A 16,219-nucleotide genomic window follows, 5' to 3' on the forward strand; every position below is an offset into this window, starting at 1 on the left:
CCCCCCCCGTGTTATTCGCGGACAATTAAGTACTCGCGATTGTGTGATAAATTGCGGCCAGAGGTTATACGACTCGCACTTATACGACACAAAATGCAAATTGCGACTCGCCCGCACTTTTGTTGTTTCTGTTTTCCTGTCTTCCGCCCACGTACGTGAAACGAGCTGGGCTGTTTTAGAGCGCCTGTTAAAATGCAAAGCCCGGAAAATTCTCTCGTAAAATTTTACCTTCACCTTGCACCTTCCTCGGGAAGAGACTTACCGAGCTCTCTCTCTCTCTCTCACTCTCTCACTTCCTCTCCTCCTCTCTCCCTCTTTCCCTCTCTTCTAAGTGATATAAATAATCGAGGGTCGTACGGTGCCAGTCACATGGCGTCGTTGATTTCTTGAATACGCGCCAAGCACTCGACGCGGGGTTTGAACGGATTCGATTGAAGGGTTCGAAGAAGCTGAGAGAGGACATGTCCGGTTGCAGCTCGGGAGGGAAAAAACGGCCGATATACCCTTCGATCCCTCCTGAGTTGTGGAACTCGCGGAATTCGTGAGCGGATCTCGCGATCCGAAAATTCCCCCGTGCTCGACCGTGAATCTCATTCTTCGGTCGCCGGAATATGAATCGAGATGCGCTTACGGATTCCGAGAGCTGTTTCAAGATCGACGAACATCGGCAATCTTCCCGTCGACGTGTTTCAATGAGAAGCTCGGCTCGATATCAATCCTCCTCCTCCTCTCTCTCTCTCTCTCTCTCTCTCTCTCGATGAAAAGTGAACATCCCGCTAGAATTCGCCGCTCTCGAGTTCATTAAATCGCAGTACATCATCTTTATTCCCGGCTTCCCCGTCAATTACGGGGCCGGCTCGATCTCCAGACGACATCGACGGCGGAATGTGCGGCGGGTTAATATCCGTTGTCGGGGCTGGGCGAGAGAACACGGCGTCTGGTTTGTGTGATGCCGATAATTTAGGGGGCGTCGACGGGCCCTCGCGCGCCTCTTCCGTCACCTCGCGAACGCCCGAGAGCTAGTCGACTTTCGTAGCGCGGGATTGGTGAACGCATCGTTTGTATATTCCACGCGATCGAGTGCGAGGAAGAATCAATCGAGACATTCGCGCTGGGCGACGGTATTTTCGCAACGCTATTTGCGAAAGAAAAAAAGAGACAAAAAGAGAAGGAGAAAGAGACAGAAAGAAAAATAGACGGTGTGTGTGTGTGTGTGTGGTCGGTAAGCTCTCAGTCATTCTTGCTTCTCACGCGTGTCTCCTCGTAAATTTTTCGGAATCGAAACCATCGCGATGTAATTAGAGTAACAGAGGAGTTCGACGAGATTGGCTTCAATTTGCTTAATTAATAGCGCGTTACACCAATTGAGGAGGGGAGCGGGGGGTCGTGCAATGAGTTAAATTGCTTGCCTTTTCCATTACCGTCCCGCGAAAAAAGATGAGCGAGCTACCTCATTCGCCTCTCTTCGGAATTATCATTCTATTATTATTCTATTAACCGCTCGCGCACCGGACTATACCTTTGGAAAAAATATTTCAGCCCCGGTACAAAGCGCCGCTTCCGACGGTATACTTCCGCGGTGGACGTGCTCACGGGCTTTTTTTTAATCATATTTATAAGACTCCCCAACCTATTGAGCGTTTTAAGCGACGGCGAATATTCATGCGATATCGATACCGGGCGTCGAATAGATTTCGCGGCGGGAATATCGGATATTGCATAAATATCCGCGGAACGTCACTATCCAAACTAGATTTATATGGATATTTGTACGGGGCGTCGATGTTACTGTAATGGATCATGCATGGCGATCGACTCCGGCTTGAAAATACACGTCCCGGTCCGACAAACGAGCTTTATGCGCAGCAAGTTTTATCGAATGGTTCGTAGAGAGAGAGAGAGAGAGAGAGAGAAAGATCTTTCGCTCTCGTGAATGATTATATTGTTTAATTATAAAACTATCAATTCCTCGACGTCGGTTGTTAAGCAGGATCGATCTGATTCGATCGTAAGCAAGGCGCGGAGTGTGTACAGTTCGAAAAATCCGAATAATAAGAATCGGGAGGGAAGACGACTCGGCACGAGCCGGACGAGTGGCCGATTCGTCATGTCGCGCGTAATTACCGCTTTAAAGGGAGGAAATCGCGAGCGGACAAGAGAAGAACGTTAGTCAACAAGCACGCTGACGTTTATATCGGGATCTGTTTTTCCTGCCCCGGGGCCAGTGAGTTTAATTGCTTTCCTCCTTCTAATTAAGCCTTCAACGTCCCGCGAGGCGAGGAACTAGCCGAATGCATAATGCATTTCAGGGAGACCGACGTCCTTTCTTCCTGTCTCCTTTGAATCCCTCGATTTTCCTTCACCCTCCCGCGAGTCCCGGCTAATGGCCGAAGTTGGGCCGTCGTACCGACGATGCTGCTGCATTCTCGATTGAATTATAATTAATGCCGCGCCATGCGCGCCTCGGCGCGATGGGCTAACAACAGCCGGAGAAACTTGCGCCGCGAGGAAGCGAATAATCGATCGCGCGTCTCCGTCTGTCGCGCTGGACGGTTTTTCCGCGACTTCTTCACACTTCCTGGATCTTAGACTCTTCCTCTCTCTTCCTCGGCATCCGTACCGATTTATCGTCCGAGGCTTTCTCTTCGTTAAAAAATTTCCTTCACCGCAATCAATACGACTGTAACAAATTGTCTGGTGAAAAGAGGAGAAATTTCCTCCTGGCTGGGGTATACATTCGTGAAAGCGCGAAGATCTGATTACGAGGTAAACAAATCGGAAATTTTTGTTTAATTTACGAAATTATTCCCATTATTCCGCTCCCTCTTATCCCTCCTTTTCGCCGCGAACATAGAAAACGAAAAAGAGGAAGAAAAGTGATTAATGGCGAGCGATCGCGGCGCGAGCGAGAAATTGAATACGAAGCGCGCGCACGTTCCGCCGAATTTATACGACGATTCGCTAATATATCTGTGTCTCAATGAAACGTTATTTATATATTGCCGTTATCTTTGCTACACGACTGCCGATATCGAGGTGGGTGTCGAATTTATCGTCGGGGCGGTGTGACTGCGATCACCCAGCTAAATCACAATCTCGCTGTGTCTCTAGCGACCGCGGCGTAATTCACTTCGCAAGATATATATATATATATATGTGTGTGTATGTGTAAGTATATGATGTGCTCGCCGAAATAGATTTCGAAGCGAAAACTGAAGGATTCGCGCGCTTTCCTCGCAGTGTGAAACATTCGTGAGCGTGCGCGTTGAGTGTCGCGTATGCCGCTCACGTACATCGAAAGTGTTGACTACCTGGAAATCCCTTCGACGAGGCCGTTACATCTCTTATGCATACGCAATTCTCGTGGGCGGAATCTACCTCTTCTTCCTCGCATAAATACGATTTACGTGATCTACACGTCGTTGAAGAAGTCACGAGGGTTCCGCGTTAAAGCGCTCGGCCGAGGGGACGGAAAAACCCCGCGCGAGGATTATTCGATTATTGTCAAACGCGAGTGCACACAGAGCCGTATGATAATGATCTTGGAATTTACCAGGCCAAGAGTCACCTTGGAATTTTTCAATCACACTCACCGTTTTTACATATTTCTGCATACACACGCGTGACGCGTTAGTTATTCAAGAAAATAACAACGATATCTCAGTTATTATTCAAAAGAGAGAGAGAGAGAAGAAATGGTATTTGTAAAAAAAAGTGTGAAATTAACGTTAGAAAACGTAGAAAAATGTGAAACAAAACATAGAAGAAGTAACGTGTGAGGTATGATTGAAATTTCCTCAAATAATTAGCATCCAAGTTGAAATTTTGAAGGTAAAAGTATCAATGCTTGGACACGTATCTAACTCTAGACATTCTTATTGTTTTAGTCTTTAAATGCGAATATTCTAAAACAAAGAATAATCTACGTATATTAACACGTTTATTGCCAAGCTGAAAATTGGAATTTCGTATTTTTTTAATTTTTTAATTTAGTTTTTATTGTGCTCAAAATAAGTTAATATATTATTTATATACTTTTATTATTATGTACATAGGATTTATGTACTCTAAATATCTATTACGCGATAACGCGTGATCGGCCGTTTGGTGAGAACTCGCATCACGCGATATCGCGTGATTGGCAATGAACGTGTTAAATGTATGCAATATTCAATATTGAAAGTTTAAATATTAACGTTTAAAAATGAAAACAATGAGAACATTAGAGTTAGATTGCCTAGTCATTAGTATACTTTTACCTTATTATGCCGTAGAATTAAAAGATTAACGTACTTGACACAGGGTCAGAATTTCGATTCAAGGCAATATATGTGTGTGAGCACAGTGTGATTGAAAAATTATAGTAAACTTGGATCTTTAAATGTTAAAGCTATTATGTCGACCTGTGTGCATATTGGCATCGATACGATTAGAAATCTCCGCGCGAGTATTGAAAATTTCTCTCGCGAAGCTCGTGGAGCCACTATGCATCACGCGTGGATCCGAGAGTTTTCTTTCATTTTTTTTTTCTTTTTTTTTTAAAGGAATATCACCGCTTGAGAAATTTCGCGTCGCGATATGTAAATGCATAACCAGCTTCGCACGGCGTCTCCCATTTCCATTTCGATCCTTCCGAGATGATAGTAACTTATTTCTGGCAAGTACTTTTTTGTACGCGCGAGAGGAGCGCGAAAGTTCGCGCACTCGTCGCTGAATGCATTATGCATGCTCGGACTTTGTTGCACTCGCTCTTTGTAAGCGATCGTTGCACGTGCGCGACGGAGTTTCGCGCTCGTGAAATTTCGCGTCTTATTCGGTAGCGGATCATTTCCTCGCGCAACCTGGAACGAAGAGAGAACGACTCTCGGCGAGTGGCCATTTCTCCGCGCCGGCTGATGTCTTTGTGCGTAACTGGTCCGTTTTATTGCACGATAATCACATAATGGCCGCGAATTGACCGCGTCAATTAAAGCTGGCACGAAGCCACAACGTCGCGTTGAACTGAATTCTTTACTCGCTCGGTAAGTCAGCTACGAGAGTAGCTGAGAAAATTATTTATCCTCTCTCTCTCTCTCTCTCTGTGTGTGAAACAGTCTCTCCGCGAACAACTTCGCAACATCTACACGGTGGAATTCGGTTAATTGCGAGTCCACATCGTAGAAATTGTCGGGCAAGAAAAGAACACACTTCAAAGACGGTGTCTCGTTGGCAGCCGCGCAATGCGAATAGATAGACGGAAGTCGCGGCGGTTTCCGTCACCGTTAGATCGATTTGTTCTCACAGTTATGCAAAGGCGGTGTAACGGCTGGGAAATACGCGGAAAAAAGCGGCGGGATCGATTTCACCGTTCGAGCATCGGCTCGATCGGACGCAATCTCTCGGGGAGTATTCAATTTTTCGGTCTGCCGCGCCGCGTGATTGCCGCGCGTCTCCTCCGAGAAGTATAAATTTGCTCGGATGCGCCGATACAACGTTGTATAATCAGCTGCGAGAGTACTTCCGTGCGCGCGCCAAGGTTTCCCGGCTTCGATGAGAGTCGCGACGGCGAAAATTGCCGCGACGAAATAAATTTGTCAAAGGGAACTTTTCACGGGAGATCGTTCGCACGTATTTTCCCCGATATTTTTCTCGCGTCGCACGAGGATTCGATTCGCGTGAATTAAACGTCGGGGAATTCGCATGTCAAGTCTGATCTCGCGTTCCGCTGATCCACCCGAGTTCTCTTCAATTTCCTCGGCTGATCCTGAAATGTCGCTCGCGACGGTCGTGGCGGGAATTATGCGAACATTTAATAATAATAATCTTTATTAATGGGAAAAACTTTTTAGTACACATTACAAGAAAAAAATCGTAATTGACTGATAATATTTTTGAGGCCTGGTAGATCAAAAATTTAAGGAAACAGTGCAGCGTAAAGTTACGATATATAATTTGTGAATAAAATAAGGAATATAGTGAAATAGTTAAAGTAATTGTGAAGTCACACGCAGGACGAAATTTTTAAATGCAGATGAGGTACTATGCGAAAAATTCACCAAGTTGGACGATATGTTCGCTGTCGTACACAGCCTATCAATGTTGGAATTAGAAGCATGGACGCACAGAAGAAAAGTTCTAGATTCAAATAAATAATTACTCCAATGCTTAGTCGATTTCTACTTGAATTAGATCAATTTTACTTGGATCAAGTAAACATATTATTTGATCACTTTTCTTCTGCGTAACATTCGATGCTGCCGGACGTGGAAGAGGGAACATTGCTTCAAATATTTAACTGGGACATTTAGTTCAATAAGTTCCAGAATAGTTAGGTAATATGATTTAGAAGAGGGTAAAAATGAAAACACACACACGCGCACGCAAAAACACAGAAAAATCTCTTTGAGCACGGAGCACGGCATATTTAGCACGTTTAGCGGATATTTAGCATTTTTAGCGGAGCGCGCGGAGAATGGCCGCTTCGGTGGCCTCTGTTTCCGCGATCGCTTATTACATTACCCCTCTGATACCGCGCAGAGTCGGTCACGATAATCCTTCTCGACCGGTTGCGTCTCGCCCCTCTCGATTTTTCCCCGCTTTTCACGCGGCGTTCTCTCGCCTCTGGACGCTATTATTCCGCGTTGCTCGAGAGCAATTTCCTTCGTCGCTTTCTCCGATCGTCCCGCCGGTTTCCTCGACTCGTAGCTCGTGCGACGAGAGTTCAAGGCTCGGCAACGATCGAACGGGGTCCCGACGAACTTCGGCGCGCAATCGACGTGAACTCCGAGGACACCGGAGAAACTTCGTCGGGACGAGTAAAATCGGGACATTAACGACGCCCAAATTGATCCCCTTCGATTGCCTCGTCGACGTGTTTATTCGCGCATCTCTCGGCGGACTTGTTAATAAAGAGTCCGGCGCGACAAGTTGTCGCGAAATACTTCGGAAAAGTTCCTCTCGGACGACGGCGCGGGTAGTGACTCGCGTCGGCTGGGTAAGTGAAGCGGAGCGTTACAAGTTTTGTCGACGTGGGTACTTGAGTGGTCGTGTCTCGCATAGTTAAAAGTTTGAAAGACGCGTACGTACGGCGTGGAATTCCGTCTGATAGTCGGACGCGCCGCCGCCCGTTTCACCTCCAGCGCGTTTTCGCTCGCTCGCCTGTCGATAACTTGGCTTTCTGCCGCTCTCGCGATGACAGGCTCTCGCTTTGCTGTCGGTACGAACACTTTGTCGCCGGCGTGAATAAGTCGCGAGAATTATGCACATACATTTTTAATTGAACGTCTCATGGCGACGCGCCAGCTTCTCGCGCCAGTGTAAACAGAATCGAGTCGTCCGCGGGAAATCAGGTCGCCATCTGTCTCGTCGTTGCACCCTCCGTGCGCCGGCCACCCCTGAGCGCGCAAACCAAACAGCGGGGAAGGTCAGCCGGAAAAGCTCCCTTGTTGTTCCGCTGTAACTGCAGACGAAAAGTCTGGCGCCGATGCGACGGCGATCCGACGACGACGCGGATGCATCCCGTCCAGCTAGCCTCAGTGCTCGTTCTTCCCTTACGCGCTGTGCGTCTCTCGTCCGAGACGCGCGAGAGTCTGCGAGTAATTCCCCTTTCGCCTAATCCAATGCAATCTTGTTATCCCGGCCAGCTTGCTTACGTAATCCAGACGTTTTTATTCCGTCAACCAGCATCGACCTCTCCGGCCTATCAGTGCACACGGATCGCAATGGAATAAGTTCGATAGAGGAGGATCCCGCGTAGAGCTTGCGGGATTTTTCGGCGAATAAAGCGAGCGAGGTGTATTGCAAACAGTGACTTGTTCGGAACGGACATCGCTGGGAGAAGCACCGAGCGACACGGTTTAGTTTTAGCGGAGGCACGAAGAGGGAAGAGCTCTGAATATAACGAAAAGGGATGCGGTAGTTTTCCGCTTTGTACATCGCCCGAGGCGACACACGCGGCCAAGACGTCTCTCTGCGGCGATAAAAGTTTCCCCGGGTGACGAAGGCCCGGGATCGAAACAGACCTTTTTCCTTCACGCTCTCAACTGCGAGGGATATCGAGCTCCTCGGGATGTTGAAGTTTCGAGCATCCGGCCAACGGAAGTGCGGCGGCACGGTGAGAATCTTAAGCGTCTGCGAGATGTCGAGGGGAAGAGTGTTCGTTCTTCCCCCCCGCGGATTTGTGCGATGGGAGGTTATTCGCGTGGCGACGCGCTCGTTTTTATGTTTTTACGCTCTCTTGTTGATCTCTCTTCCTTGCTTCTTCGCTTGAGCGTGTCACTCTTACGTCAGGAACTGTTGCTTGCAAAGGTTCACCCTAGTTTCCGGAGTAACTCAAGAGTGCGCTTTGAGCTCCTCGTAAATACCTCGTCTCAGATATTTCACGGCACTTATCGATTTGCAAAATATCGCAAGCGTTGACCGCGTCAACCCACCGATTTGCCGTCGCTGCTCCGCCTGTGCAGTCGCTTTCGGACAGCGTCGCGTGCCAACGTCTGGGAAGTTGCCTGCCTCCAGGCGCATCGAGGGACCACAGTGGTTCTCAACCGTTTTTCTCACTCACTAAACTCGCTCGCTATCGTTCCGCCATCGGCTGAATCGCATCGCTTCGTAGCGTCAAAGCGATCTACAACTTCTAGACGCGTCAATTCCCACTTACAATAATAATAACAATAATAATAATTTTTACTTACGAGGGATCCTTCGGCATACAATAATGAAATATAATCGTAGAGACAGACATGAGATTAGATTCGTAAAATCTATAAGATAGAGACAAAGAAACAGATCTAATTTAACTTATAATAATTTTTGACGGTATTTCTTATCAAAACTTATCATTATTTGATTATTATTGAATGGTAATAATTGTTCGTAAGAATGTAGATTAGAATCTCTCGATGACGAGATAACGTCGTTGTTGCAGGTGAATCCGGGAAGCAAGGCGGCCCAACAGGGGGTGAGGGAGGGCGATCTGATCAGTAGCATCAACGGGAGGAGCACTCGAGATTTGACCAACAGCGAGGCCCACACTTTGCTACGTACTTCCGGGGAACAGTTGAAGCTCGGTCTCAATCAGTAAGTGATCGGGCCGTTAATGCCCCTCGTCGAAGGTCGAAGTAGCGAAGCGGAGCTAAGCGCTCGATCTGTTTTACCGGATCCACTTTATCTCTGTTTCCTGTCCCGCAGAGAAAACACCGGCTCGCCGAAGAGAAGGATCTACAAGAGCAGCCTTCAAGAGAACACCACCGAAATCCACAACAGTGAGTACTGGCGATCGATCGGTTGTCGTTCCGCGTTCCCGCTCATCGGCGGATCCGTCATTTTTCTCGTTTTTCTGTGCCGCAGAGATCACAACGAGGACCACCACGCGCACACGGACGGAAACGGAGAAAAACGTAGCCAGTAAGTTTGTCATTTCGTTAACGACTCTTAACTTGTACATTATCGTGGCAAGAGCGGAGTTAAGAACCGTGACGGGATTGAGTCTTTCGGTAAGATTGAGAAGCGTTTATATACACAAGCGTACAAGCGGTGTGAAACGATCGGCGAGAGATGGGCCAGTCGAGATGCAAATCTACATCGATAATTAATAATTAGCGGGCCGCCGCGACGGAAACTTCCGGCCGCGTAATGCATCGAATGATTAATTAAGTGCTGCGTTGAATTTATGAGCACTTTCCAATTAATCGCTCGCCCGTTTGAGCAGCGGCCGTGCGCGCGCGCGCCGGCTATCGATTCCCGATTAATCTCGCGCGGTATCAAACGCCGGGCTTTACAGTGTCCGCCGTTATTTTCCAATTAATTTTTAATGCGCCTAACTCGGCGCACTTCAACGGATGCACAAGCCGGAATTGCGGCGCTCGGCGTCGAAATAATTTCGCCCGGGAGCAAATACAATTGTGATCTACAAATGGGCGCAATCGGATCGCCGATCGATCGATCCCACCCGCGAGCGTTCTTCTAAAGTTTATCGGGCTGTGTAACGATTGCACATCGATGCGCGTTTTAATAATTCGCGACTCATCTTCTCTCTCTCGCGCGCGCAGCTCGTGGCTTACGTCCGATTCGATTATTTTTGTTCCCGGGCATCGCATTATCGGAAGAGCCAGAAATTACCGCACGCATGACTGCCGGTTCGGTTGCGCACAATAATCCTGCCAGTTAACTGGGCGTACAATGCGCGTAGTTTAATTATCTCCGATGATCGCGATGCTGACAGACAATGGCGTTCCTTTATGGCGCGCGGCCGCGGAGGAACCGACGCGTCCAGAAATTCGACGTTACGGATTAATCGCCATCGTCGTTAATCGATGACGATTATTGACAATTTGTCGAGAGGAAACGGAAACGGGCAGGCGGAAACTCCCCCACTTAGCGAGGTCGCCAAGTGGAAGAATCTCTTCTCTCTAATGGAACCAGTTTTGGTTAGTTTGCTGAGAAGCGTTCGCGAATCATCGGTCGGAATCACGGAGAAAAGAATAAATTTATTCGTGCGATTGGCGATGAGCCAACGCGCTCGGTAATTTGGAGGGACAGCGAGTTTCATGCTGCTGCGGTAAATAAATAAATAAATAATTACACGGGGTGTTTCTGTCCGATATTTTATGAATTGACTTTTAAGCTCATTTTTGGAAAAAGAGTTTACGTAGATTTGTCTTCATAAAATGATCTGAAAAATCAACTCTTAGAATATTGGACAAATAAGAAACACTTCGTGTGATTATTTATTTGCTGCCGCGGCGTAAAATTCGCCGCTCCTCCGAATTAGTTTTCTTCGTGTAGGAAGCGCGTTGCGACGAGTTAAAAAAGAACCGTTGGAACAACGGCTGTTGTCGCGCGATCGACGGATCTCTCCCGATCGGCGAAGATCGGCCGTTTTTACCCGGATAATAACGAGAGCCGTAATGAGCGCGACGTATGACGCGACATATGAGCTCGTCGATTATAAATACACGGATCATCCCACCATGGCCGTTATTACCGGCTGTTTTCTCCAAATTGGCCGGTCGTCGCGGTACAGCGCACATCCAGACAAGGCATACCCACGCTTTGCGTCGCTCCTCCCTCCCTTTCTCGCTCTCTCTCTCTCGCAACGCACGTGTGCGCGTGGTCTCACGCACACGCGACACACCTGTCCGGAGTTGCACGTACACTCTCATGTACACCTGCCACCACAGAGAAACGCAATTCCACGCTAACTCCGGCGCACCCTCGGCTCTCCAGGAAGGCCCTACGTCGCGACCCTCTTCTTCTACTTCTTCCTTTTCGAGGCCGCTTGCGACCCACCTTCCCGCTCAGTACCGGGGAACACCTTGTCGAGCGCGCCGCGCCGAGTAATCGAATTTCGAGGCGCGTCGTTCGTTCGAAGACGTGAAATCGCGCGCGATCGATCATTCGGAGCGGCCAATTTCGCCCGCGAGATCGAGAGTTCGGCAGGTCGGTCACGTAGTCGGCAAGGAGGGGGAGGAGTTGTGTGAATTCGCGCGTGAATCTCTGTTTTGAAGACGCGAGATGGGATGAGACACGGCGCGAAAAAGTCGCGGACAATTATGCGACCGACTTGTCACCGAGGATGCACTCGGGTGTGAGAACGTAAATAGAATGGGTTGTCCTTACGACAAAATTCGCGGCGGTGCTCGAGCGATTGTTCAAGCCAATGTAAACGCCCAACGTCAATGAGTGTGCAATCAGGAAATGCAGCGGGGATACCTGGCGCGAATGACGTGAATGACGCGATCGTCAACAATGCGCGCATTATCCGGCGGTACAATAGTCGCGAATCGCCGCTTAATGAATCCGCGCGCGGTTGCGTAATGACGAGAGAAAGAGCGTGACAAATGGACGAAAGTAAAGCTCTCAGCGACGAAGCCGTGTAAATGACGATTAATGACGGCCGAGTAATGAGACACGACGAATGATGAAAATCGAGCCCGGACGAAACTCGGAAAATCGACCGACTTTTCTTCAGCGCGCAAAGATGAAGCTCTTCGATTGCACCGAGTGCTTGACGACGCTGCGTCGGCGGCGCGAGTCGCAGCGACGACGCAGCTGCGAGACGACGGATCCTCTGGTGACGACGATACGACCGCCCAGTCGTCGTCCTCGCCTACCTCGTCGCAAGCCGCGCTCCAAGACCCGACGACTTCTCGCCGTGATGCATAGATTCAGCGCGTCGTGGGAGCGAGGACGCGGAATCGCGAGGAGCAAGCTGGAGGCGCGTCCGAGACCGAAGAAAAAACTGCTCGCCAGGATCGACCGTGTGGACAGATCGAGGCGTGTGGGAATTCCCAAGACGTTTAATCGAGGCTGCCTAAAGAGGAGGGAGATCGCGAGCGTGGAAACGTCGGGCGACGACGGACAGGAAGACGAGCCGGGTGCCGGAAGAAGGGCCGGGGAGCTCGAGCGTGAATACTACGAGCACCTGGAGACGCTCAAGTTCCTCATCGACCCGCCGCCGTGTTTCCGCAACACGGAAACCAGGCAGAACTTCGAGAACAAGCTGAACAGCCTGGATTTCAGGCGAATGAACACCGTCGCGATCCCGGAAGGACCTCTGGCGAATGGACACCGGGACGCGAGGATTCTCCGCACGAGCCGTGATCGCGAGAGCTCGAAGACCCTGGACCGCCTCGTGAAGGAGCATCTGAGGATCGAGAGGACGATGATCGATCTGTTCGTCCGGGCGCCGATCCTGAAGACCAGCCACGATCAGCCGTTTGCGCGGGAGAACAAAACGGTTCGTTTCAAGGACGAGGTGGAGCGATCGGCAACATCTGCCGGACGATGGGGAGAATCGGAGGGCCTCGAGGGGGTGGGATCGAACGTAAAGATGGAATTGACGAGGAAGGAGAAGGACGTTCGTCGAGACGGTTCGAAAACGTTCGATGTCGAAACAAAGAACGGTAGGTAGCGGCGAGATTTGATGATCAGGCGAACCTTGTATTTAACGGGAGTTAAAGAGAGAGATAGGATCAATTCGTTTATGCTGGCTGTAGGGTCCTTTGCCCTCTGAGAGCTTAAAAAGGAACATTCATACAATTACATGATGCAGTTACATGATACAGTTGCGTTAGAAGATAAGAATAAAGATAAACACAAGAGTGGAGATATAGGAGAGGGAGGAAGAAAGAAGGAGGTAAATAGATAAATGCGTTTATTTGCAGTCTCGGTTCAGGGGTTGATCGAACGTAGCAGTGTAAGAAGAATACAGAAAGGATTAAAATGGAGGCAAACAAAAAAGGAGAAAATAAAATAAATTGTGCAGATACTAAAGCAGAAATAATGACGATACGTAGGCGGAGTATTTGATAAGCAGTCAGAGCTAGACAGAACTCATCTGTTTCAATTCGCTTCATATGAATTTTTCACTTGTAATGCACTGACGTTAATGCGTCCCTGGATTAATTGTTTGATTGCTGGCGCAGGTAACGAGAGAGAGAGAGAGAGAGAACTACTCTTGAAATATTTCGTTATTCGCGGTATTTTGCGGATGCAACGGTAGTGAGTTCCACTAGAGTAGCGGCTACATTCTGAAATGATTTTTCAAGCGTCACAGTTTGTCGGTGGTTCAAATTGTGCGTTGCGGTGCTCGGAGGCTGGAACTGGAACCTGATGGTGGTTGGGGAATATTTGTGATGTAGGATGGAGAGTTTGCGATGTTGTACAGTGTGCAGTAACGCGCCGAGCAGGCGTAACCTAGGATATTCTGCTTTTAACCAGTCAATGATTTCGTACCGATGCGTTACATGTTCATCGCAGAACGTGTCCCAGAAATGAACCGCACGCATAACTTCGTTACCCTATTTAGTATAGTGATTTGTTGGATGGCCGTTAGAACAGCGCAACAGTAATCAAAGAACGGGAAGAGTAGGGTAGATGTCAGTTTTTGCTCTTAGTGAAGCCGAGAAAGAGAGGGGGAGGGAAGAGTTGGAGAAGTGTTCCTTCGTAAGTATTCATCCAAATCCTCACAAAATTGTACGAACAAGCGAACGTTGTTTAAATAATATAATCAACCCCGAAGACTTGGATCGGAACTCGATAAGCAAACGCGTGATTTAATTACTACTTCAATGAATGTGAATTTGCGAAGCAACCGCGAAACTTTGCGAGCTTTCGAGCACGCTGACGACGAAACGGACAGGAGACTGAGCGATCGTACGTTAAGGCGGATCGTGCGTTGCCGAAGAAATAACCGGACCGACGCGTCCCGGCTGTCTAAGAAGTCCCCGCCGCGAAACTTCGCCAATCTCCGTACCCGGCGAAACTCGGTCGAAGTTTCCCGATCATCGATACAGCTTACGTTGACATCGACACGCTCTTCTTGCCGTCGGAACTCGATCGCGCCGTTTTTGCCGCGACGAACGAGGCGGTGCAATTAGTAATGCGTCATTACGCTCGCTTTTCGAGGGTCATCCGATTCTTTAAATAGAGGATGTGTGCGGGCGTTGTAAGAGGCCACGCGAATAAACCGAAGGTTCACACAGGCTTGACAAGGTACCTCGGCTTTCATCGTGATCTCAGCTGAACTGTATTTTCCATCGTTATTTTTGTTCTTGTTAAACGGCAAAGTATTACGCAAGTTCTCCGGGGCCTGCGGAGTTACGTAAGACCGTAACGTCGCTCCGGGAGCTTTCCGTGAAACGACAATGTCGAGCGACGCATCTCTCTCGGGCGAACTTAATGAAGCTCCATCGACGAAACTGTAATTACCACAACAGTTCTTCGCGACGGGCTTTCGTGTCCGATGTTTATGCGCCGATATTACCGCCAATGAAACGGCTCTCTCGATTTACGTGTCGCGAAGCGCCGTAGCCTCGATCGAACAATGCGCGCCACCGGAAATAGCAATCCCCGTTTGTCGGGCGGGTTTGTTCGAACGGAAATTGTTCCTTTATCGCGAGCAAGCCACGCATCGGATATCTAAAGAGCAGCCGACAACGTGTACACGGAAAATGTTGTAAAAAAGAAGAGATAAGGGAGAAAAGAGTGAACGCTTTCGCGCGTTGAAACGCTTCAATTTGTGTGTACAGGTGGTAAATAAACCGCGGCAAATTGCCCCGATAGTTAGCCTTAACGCCGCTCGAACTCAACGTCTTCTCTATTCCCTTTAGAATGATATATCGGTCACGTTGAGGTTTGCACGAACGTTAAGTAAACAGTAATTCGCCGTGTCGACGCATTTACGGCGCAATTACCGGTGCGCCGAGAGAGGAAGCCGAGAGTCAGAGACGAAGCGAGCCGAACCGTCGGCAAAAATGAACGAATGAATGAATAAATGAATGAGACGAGGGTCCCGCTTTCCACGCGACGTAAAAATCTGGCGGCAGACATAATAAAAGTAAGAGGGTCTTAGATACACCAGTCTCGTTGAATCCGCGCGGAGCGTGACCGAACGGCGATCGATTATGCAACGGACAGAGAGTCGCCGGGCAATAAAATATGTCACGCTGTGACCGATTGCGCAACACCGAGCGCGACGAGCGGATCGAAGGAAATCCTTGGCGAGGGTTTGGCCGTGCTCGCTCGCTCGGCCGGCCGGACGAGAAGGACGCAGGGCGCAGCCCACGAAGGACGAAGATGGAAGACGCGGACCGCGGAAACGTGGGCTTGGCACCTTCGGGGCATGACGGGGCGCACCCATCGCGCGTATTAACGTGGCGAATAACGCCAGCCCGTCTCTTTCGCCCATCGGCTGAAAGCTACGTTTTCCCCTCCGAGGGAAAATTACTTGAACATTTATTTCTGAGACACTTGATCTCACGGAAAATCAAGTCGATCTTATTTCCGTGAAATCTTATATCCCCGACGAATAAAATTGTAAGTGCTATTTTCCCAGTCTAATTCACCGCCGGCGAAAAACGCGCCGTGCAATTTCCCCGGAAAGGTGCGCCCACGCTTCTGTTTCCCTGTTACACACCGTCAATTTTGATTCCGATCGAGGAGATGCTATATTTGAAGGAAACAATATATTTGAACCGATGAAATATTCACTTCTTTCTGTGATGTTCGTATCGCTTGTGCGTAATTACGAATGCTTTTGCGCGGTAAAGGTAAGCACGAAGATGAATTGGAGTTTCGCTCAGTGTGTGACGGAAACGATTAAAAACGTCAAAATCTCCAGCCGTCGGTTGGCGTAAATATTTACCTGGTGTAGAAATCCTGCAGCTTGAACGTATCGGATATGTCGATGTTCCAATGAGAAAAATCTCAAAATAACATTTTCATATTTTTTCCGATTGAA

General features: G+C 48.7%; 1 protein-coding gene across 23 annotated transcripts in view; it reads left to right on the forward strand.

Annotated features, from left to right (window-relative positions):
- The window catches only part of LOC106749537 (sorbin and SH3 domain-containing protein 1), an 80,882-nt gene that overhangs the window by 18,618 nt on the left and 46,045 nt on the right, over positions 1-16,219 (forward strand). For 22 of the 23 annotated variants that reach the window (XM_014629094.1, XM_014629093.1, XM_014629089.1 and 19 more), the window contains exons 2-4: positions 8,903-9,054; positions 9,166-9,239; positions 9,325-9,381. In XM_014629094.1, coding sequence (XP_014484580.1) covers positions 8,903-9,054; positions 9,166-9,239; positions 9,325-9,381 — 283 coding nt within the window. Of the gene's footprint in view, positions 1-7,786; positions 8,093-8,902; positions 9,055-9,165; positions 9,240-9,324; positions 9,382-16,219 lie in introns of those variants that run through there. The other variant, XM_014629100.1, reaches the window with a different exon arrangement.

Source organism: Dinoponera quadriceps, unplaced genomic scaffold (genome assembly GCF_001313825.1).
Source record: "Dinoponera quadriceps isolate SergipeBrazil2010 unplaced genomic scaffold, ASM131382v1 scaffold3324, whole genome shotgun sequence".
NCBI lineage: Eukaryota > Metazoa > Arthropoda > Insecta > Hymenoptera > Formicidae > Dinoponera > Dinoponera quadriceps.